General features: G+C 34.5%; 1 protein-coding gene across 1 annotated transcript in view; it reads right to left on the bottom strand.

Annotated features, from left to right (window-relative positions):
- The window catches only part of RGS9 (regulator of G protein signaling 9), a 98,325-nt gene extending 90,582 nt beyond the window's left edge, over positions 1-7,743 (bottom strand). The window contains exon 1 of the mRNA XM_044672254.1: positions 7,687-7,743. Coding sequence (XP_044528189.1) covers positions 7,687-7,743 — 57 coding nt within the window. The remainder of the gene's footprint in view (positions 1-7,686) is intronic.
- Positions 7,744-8,506: the final 763 nt, after the last annotated feature.

Genomic DNA, 8,506 nt, shown 5'->3' with positions numbered 1-8,506 from the left:
GGAAGGAAGGAAGGAAGGAAGGAAGGAAGGAAGTTTTTTAAAAATAAAAATAAAAACACTAGGGGTCAAGTTACTTTCCTAGCTATTGTGTATATAAATATGTTAATGTGTGTACACACACATATACACATATATATGTGTGTTACAGTACAGATATACATATATTTTTATATGTTTATAAGTAGGAAATGGACACTCATAAGATTGAGCTGGAAAGGACCTTAGACTCCTTTTAGTTCAATCCCCTCATATTAACTAAATATAAAATAAATAAATCACCTACATTTCTAAATATAGAAACTGAGACCCAAAAGATGAAGTGTATGCCCAAGGTCACATAAGTAATAAGTGGCAAAGCGAGTATTTGAATCAGGTTTTCTGATTCCAAATCCAGTTCACTTTTCCACCCCATGCCAATGTGAGCTTTCCACATGTATTTCTACTTCCCACTCTATGCTTTAGCTGTAAGGTAAGAAATCACATTTTTAAAAATGTAATTAGAGGCAGCTAGGTGGCTTAGAGACCCAGTCCTGGAGACAAGAGGTCCCGAGTTCAAATTTGACCTCACACTTTCCTAGTTATGTGACCCTGGGCAAGTCACTTAACCCCAAGTGCCTAACCCTTATCACTCTTCTGCCTTGAAATCCATATTTGGTATTGATTCTAAAACAGAAGGTAAGGGTTTAAAATTAAAAATAATAATAATAATAATGCTTAGATTAGCTCTTAGAAGGGCCCACGTGAGCTGGGGATTCAGAGTATATTATTTAAGCTTAAAAAGATGTCCAGTTTTTCTCTTAGTACCTCTGTTCCTAATATGCCAACTTCTGAAGTTTGAAATATCTAAGAATTAGTGTAAACCTAAATTAAATAAAAGGACAATCAAAGGGTATCTTGCTGCGTTCTATGAGTTTAAATCGCCAGACCTGGATAAATTAAATTTTAGATTAATGAAAAACTGGCAGATGTAATTACTGAGCTATTATTGGTTACCTCTGAAAGATGTGGGGAAACAGTGAAAGAACTATAGAAGTCAAATGATGTCCCAATTTTTAAAAAATGAAGAAGAGGAAAAGGTTGAACCAGCAAATAATATAACAGTGAACTTGTCTTATATTCTTGACAAAATTCTAGCACACACAGATTCATCAATAGCAAGTTATGCTAGACTACCCTCATTTCCTTTTCTGACAGAGTATCAACATGGTAGATCACAGGAATGCTAAAAGCAGAGTATGCTTAGGTTTTAACAAAGCACCTGACAAAGTCTTTCATCATAAGTTATGGGTGAGATGGTGAGATGTGGGCTATATAATAGCAGAATTATGTCTGTTTGGAAGTGGTCAAATGATTGAACTTAAAGAGTTGTCAATGTGTCATTGTCAACTTGGAGGATACTCTCTAATGGAGCATCCCATAAACCTGTTCAACATTTTTGTCAAAGATTTGGATAAAAGTCCTGATGGCATCAGATTTATAGGTAATACAGCTTAGAGAAATAATGACAATGCTGCAAACAGAATCTACACTCACAAATGAGTTTCACAAGCAAGAACAGTGATGAATTAATAAGCTGAAATATAATAAGAATGAATGTGTAGTTCTAGGCTTAAATTCCACACAAAAAAATTTCACAAATAAATGTCAAGGCAATCATGATTAGACAGAAGTTTTTATAAAAATATATCCAAAGGATTTAGTGGATTTCACAGTGAAAATGAGGCAATAGTTTAATATGGCAATCCCTAAAAGTTAATGTTATTCTGAAATACATTAAGAGAGATACAGTGTACAGGGCAGAGGAATTGGTTTTTTACTACCTCCTTATTCTATAAAGCCTAAAATATAATCATAAGGTGTTAACAAACCAATAAATTAAGTGGTCAGAACATTATCACAGAGTCCAGCACACTATCACCTACAATGATAGAATTAAAAAAGAATATATAGATACAAATGGTTATATACATAGTCTAGTATGTAAACTACCAGATTTTGCATAAAAGACTAAAGTGTACCAGTATATCATCACATTAGTTCAGGATACTCTAAAAAGTTAGGCAATGTTTAACGGTTTTGAATTTAAATAGCGAGTACAAGCAGATTACTATGGCAGAGTAATAATAAATTTAAAATACCAATGAAATGTCAAAATAGAAATCCTAAAATGCAAAGAAAAAATGAACAAAATTAAAGTAAAATGATAATAATTAATAAAACTAGGAGCTGAATTATTTGAAATAAATAAGCCATTAGCTCATTTGATTTTTTATAAAAGAATAAAAATCAAACTACCAGTATTCAAAAATGAAAAAGATGAATTTACAAGAAAGGAAGAAATAAGGGAAATTATTAGAAATTATGTTGCCCAATTATATGCCAATAAGACTGACAATTGAAATGAAATTGATGAATATGCACAAAAATACAAAATTCACAAGAATTAGAGTACTTACTACCCTAGTAGGCAAGAAATAGAGTACTTAAATGTTTCAGTCTCAGAAAAAGAAATTGAACAAGTCATGAATTAGTTCCCAAAGGCAGGGGGAGGGGAATCGCTGCAAACAGACTGATTTCTAAAATAAATCTATCAAACATTTAAACAACTTATTCTCATTTTTTAAAAAAAGTTTGGAAAAATAGGAAAAGAACATGGTTCTACTAAGTTCCTCTAATGACATACATATATTCTTGATACTTTAACCAGGGAGAGTCAAAGCAGAAAAAGAAAATGAGAGACCAATATGCCTACGGAATATTTAATGCAAAAATCTTAAGTAAAATATTAGCAAAAAGACTATAGAATCTACCATAAAGATTATACACTATGACCAACTTAGAGAAATGCAAGGCTGATTCAATATTACAGAAACTGTCACAATATGAATACATTAATCATGAGTGGGCAGGAAAATCATGTTTCTCTCAAGAGATGCCTAAGCTTTTGATAAGGTTTCATTCCCATTTCTGTTTAAAAAAAAAAAAAAGAAAGAAAGAAAGGCAGAAAGCATAGGGACAAATCTTTCCCTGATACAATAAGTAGTATCTGTCAAAAACCAAGAGCTAAATGTATCAACTAGGCAAAAAAAAGAAACCTAGAGAATAAAAAGGAACAAAATTATGACTTTTTGCAGATGAACATTATGATGGTTCACTCAGAGATTTCTATGAAATCAGGTTAAAGCTTAAATGAAAAATTAACAACCTCTACAAAGTTATAGGATATAAAACAAACTCACACAAATAACCATTTCTGTACATTACCAATAAGAGATAGAATGAGAAATTCCATTTTAAAAAGCTACGAAATATGTAAAATACTTGGGAGTTTATCTGCCAAAAGTCACAGAAATTATGTGAATACAATTAAAAATACTTTCTACATAAATAAAAACAGACGTAAATAATTGGAGAAATACTGGTTACTAATTAGTATGATGATCCAATATGATAAAAAATGTGAATACTCTCTAAATTATTTTACTTTTCCAGTTCCATATCAATCCAGCTTCCAAACTAAATTAATCTAAAAGGGATAAAAAAAAAAGTCAAGAATCTCAGGTGAAATAAAAAAAGAAAGGAATGGAACCTGGTAGTACCTACCAGACTTCAAACAATATTACAAAGTAGTAATCATCAAAGATATTTAGTAGATTAAAAAAAAAAAGGAAAGATGATCAGCAGAACACATTAAATACAAAATACTCAGAAGCAAATAAACACAGTCGTCTAGTGCTGATAAACTCAGTGAACTCAGAGAACTCACTAATTGATAAAAAAAAATTCTAGGAATATTGAAACAAGGTATAGACAAATATCTCACACCATTTACCAAGATAAGCTCCAGATAGACACATGACTTAGGCATATAGGGTGACATCATAAACAAATCAGAGGAGCATGAAGAAATTACCTGATTTATGAAGAGGGGAACAATTCATGACTAAGTGTGGGATAGATATTACAAAACGTAAAATGGACAGTTTTGATTATGTACAATTAAAAAGGTTTTGCACAAACAACCCATTCATCTAAAGTTCAAAAAAAAAGGGAAATGGGGGAAATATTTACATGAAGTTTCCTTTATAAAGATCTAATTTCTAAGATATATGGGGAATTTATTCAAATACATAAGAATAAGAGCCATTGCCCACTCAATAAATAGTCAAAGGATATGAACAAGTAGTTTTCAGAAGATGAAATCTAATCTATCAAATAGCCATATAAAAAAAAGCTACAAATCAATAATAATTAGAGAAAGGCAAATTAAGACAATTCTGAAGTGCCACCTTATGCCCATAAAACTAAACTGACAAAAAATGGAAACGGCAAATGCTAGAGGAACTATAGGAGCTGCTGTCTGGTTTAGTCATTCTTAAAAGCAATTTGTAACCATACACCAAGAAGTTACTAACATCTGCATAACTTGTGACCCAGTTGGTGATATCACTAATATTGATATCACAATTAGGTCTATAATACAAAGAGACCAAATGAAAAAGAAAATCATCTATAAGTACAAAAACATTTATAGTAGCTCTTTTAGTGGTGGCAAAGAACTGGAAACTAAGGGAATGCCCATTGGTTGGGAGATGGATAAACAAATTATGGTATATGAATATGATGGCATACTATTGTAGTATAAGAAATGATAAATGGGAGAATTTCAAAGGAACCTTGGAAGGCTTGCATGAACAGATGCAGAGTATAGTGAGCAAAAAGAGAAAACAAGATTAACATTAGACATATTTGAAAAAACTTTGAAAGACTCTAATTAAAGTCATGGACAACCAATATTTCAGAGGACTCATACTGAGACATTCTACCCACCTTCTGTCATAGAGACAACAGACAGATTTCAAACTGATACAAATTGTTTTTGTACATGGACAAGGGAGAGAATTTTCTTTGCTGGAGTATGCATATTTGTGACTAGGGTTTTAAATTTCTTTTTTGCTATTGCTCAGTTGAGAGTGGGAGTAAAAGGAGAAAAAAGTAAGTGCTTGTTAGTCAAAAATAATAATAAAAATTAAATTTAAAATTGTTGACTCTGAGGTATCACCTAACACCTAGCAGATTGACTAAAATGAAAGAAGGGGAGAGTAATGAATGCTGGAGGGGATGTGGCAAAATTGGGACATTAATGCATTCCTGGTGGAGTTGTGAACTGATACAACCATTCTGGCTGGCAATTTGGAACTATGCTCAAAGGGCTATAAAAGAATGCCTGCCCTTTGATCCAGCCATACCATTGTTGGGTTTGTACCCCCAAAGAGATCATAGATAAACAGACTTGTATGAAAATATTTATAGCTGCGCTTTTTGTGGTGGCAAAGAACTGGAAAAGGAGGGTATGTCCTTCAATTGGGGAATGGCTGGACAAACTGTGCTAGTGATGGAATACTATTGTGCTCAAAGGAATAATAAACTAGAGGAATTCCATGTGAACTGGAAAGACCTCCAGGAACTGATGCAGAGTGAAAGGAGCAGAGCCAGAAGAACATTGTACACAGAGACTGATATACTATGGTAAAATTCAAATGCAATGGACTTCTGTACTAGCAGCAATGCAATGACACAGGACAATTCTGAGGGATTTATGGTAAAGAACGCTACCCACATTCAGAGGAAGGACTACAGGAGAGGAAACATATAAGAAAAACAAATGCTTGAACGCATGGGCTGAGGAGGACATGATTGGGGATGTGGACTCGAAACTACCACACCAATGCAACTATCAACAATTTGGAAATAGGTCTTGAACAAGGACATATGTTAAAACCAGTGGAAATGTGTATTGGCTATGGGTGGGGGGAGAGTGGGGTTGAAGGGGAAAGTAGGAGCATGAATCATGTAACCATGTTAAAAATGAATATTAATAAATGATTAAAAAATTTAAAAAAAATTTAAAATTGTTGCCCTCCTTTCCATGCTTTGTAAGGATAATTTGGCTAAACTGTAAAAAAAATGATAGTTTAAAAAACAAGGACAGGAACTAAGGACTAGAAAACAAGTGAGATTATACCATGCCCGGTCATAACCCATAAAAGGATTTCAAAAGAAAAAAATCTATAAGTCAAGAATTAAAGAATCTCAGGTTTTAAAGGGACCCTAAAAGGCAACTAGATCAATTTGTTCTCATATAAGAATCATAGAGGAATCACTTCTGAAATATTCCCAACAAGTGGTCATCCAATTATCCCTAAAAACCTTCCAGTGAAGGGAGACTCACAACTTCCTAAAGCAGCTTTTCCATTTTTAGACAGCTTTAACCTCTAGGAAGATTTTCTTTTCATAGTGCATAGGCAAATTTAGCCTTTTTTACAACCCTGAACTATAGCCCCTCATTCTACTTTTTGTGGCCAAACATACTAAATCTAATCTGTCTTCCATGTGGCAGTTTTTCGCAGCTAAAATGTGCCTGTTAGAATTAAATATGTCTTGATATTTAGTTTGAGATTTCAGTGTAAGAATTTGATGATGCTCTTGAGCTTCAATTGGGAAATGGGGTTGGTAGAAGAAATTTTCAATTTAGAAGAAAATAAAACAAAGATAATAAATACAAATATAAAGCCCCCCAAAAATGGTTTCAAAAATATGGCTGGTATACTGGTCTCCTTCTGCACTGAAGATGCAAATATATACAATGTAAGGATCTCTGAAATGTAAACTAAATAGACAAATGCTCTGGTCTTTTTGCTTCACTGCTGAACAGATTCCTGAGTTGTTTTTGGAGTAGCAGGATATATTTCCTAACTGATTGTTTGGGGAGCTGGAACTCAATCACCCATATAAAGCAAAGGGGTTATGTCCATCACAGGGGACTCAGCTAATATTGTTCAGACAGATAAGCTTAAGAAGATGAGCAGCACTCACAGATAAAGCCATGGGGAGGGAGGAAGTGGAGAAAGAGTGGATTAATGCCTAATCCCCTTCAAGTATTTCCACCATGACTTTCTTAAATCCCTCTCTAATAGAAGCTGAAATAAAATGAGGCCAAGTACACTTCCCCCTTAACTGGGACTCAACAAACCCCATGTCTACAAGTGGACAATGCTTAGTTTTCTGGGTTGCTAAGCCTCACAAACCTTTGTAATTTAAGAGAAATGGTGTAGTTAGTCATTGCTGACACAAAAGAACAGACATATACAGATTCAAATATGACCAATGCTCCTATGGAATGCCTTGTTACAATGTTCTATAAAAGATATTATAAATATAACTTTAAATACTGTATTTCAGCTCAGGGAACAACCAAATTCAGTAGAGAATGCATTTGGTAGCCAAGTATCTCTTACACAAGGAGGGAAAAACCTAGACCAGATACAGATCTTCAGAGATGCTCCCAGTTTTCTCATCTAACAGGTTGTTTTCATCCATACACTGCTCTAAGCAAGAGCTCTTTATGCTTGATTTTTCTGTATGCCCAATCAGTTTGGAACCTAAATAACTTTTCCTTTCAACTCATACACACACACATATACCATTTCACAATACATTTACCAAAAATCAATGGTGGTAGCAATTAAAAAGAAAATGCCTTTTCTCTATGTGCTATCCCCCTCCCACAACTTCTAAACCTGTAGTTATTGTCCAGGCTTTGCCTCCTAAGAAAAAGTTGGTTTGTTTGGTTTTTTTCCCACACACACACCTATTTCCCACCAGGTTAGGAGTGGCAGAAGTTACCTTTCTGAGGAATGCCATTCTTGGCCTGTACTGCTGGCCTTGATGTCTGATTGTCATCCTGAAAACTGAACAGTCTCAGAACCAATAAATGAGTGATGGTGTGATGGTTTAAAATAAATTTAAAAGATCAAAAAAAAATTAGAAGGCAAGAAATCTTATGGTCTAGGGATAAGGAGAGGTGATGATTAGGAGTGGGATGGTAAATGGTGCTGGCTGCTGCTGCTGCTGCTGCTGCTGTTGCTGTGATTTGGTCTCGCTCTGAAAGCTGCTTGAAAAGCAGCTGTGGAATAAGGCACTCACCCAATCAGCAAGTGGTTCTGTGTTCATTAGCATCCGCTGTACTTATGGCATCTGACCACAAGGGGGAGATAGTGCACCCGACCAAGACGACATTTGCATTCCAATGAGGTAATGGGAGAGCCGAGGATACTAGAGGATTTGTGGGAGGCAATCAACTCTGTTCTAGTCCTCAAGACTCAAGATAAAGACAAGGCTGAAGCCCTACTTCCATGCCTCATTCCAGTGATGCCGTCCAATATACACAGTTGGTGAGAATGATGGCAAATGTGTACCATAACATAAAAAAATAAAAACAATGAATCTGGAGTAGGAATATTTGGATTCAAGTCCTGGGTATATCAAATTATAATGGTAGTAGCTAGCATTTATATAGTGATTTAGGGTTTGCAAATCACTGTACAAATATTCTCTCATTTGATCCTTGCAACAACCCTAGGAGGTAAGTGTTATTATTCACTATCTCCCATTTTGCAAATGAGGAAACTGAGGCAGACAGAGGCTAAGTGATTTGCCTAGGATT

This window comes from Gracilinanus agilis, chromosome 4 (genome assembly GCF_016433145.1).
Source record: "Gracilinanus agilis isolate LMUSP501 chromosome 4, AgileGrace, whole genome shotgun sequence".
NCBI classification, from domain to species: Eukaryota; Metazoa; Chordata; class Mammalia; order Didelphimorphia; family Didelphidae; genus Gracilinanus; species Gracilinanus agilis.
Note: the sequence above shows the minus strand (reverse complement) of the source record. Positions and strands in the feature narration are given on the sequence as shown.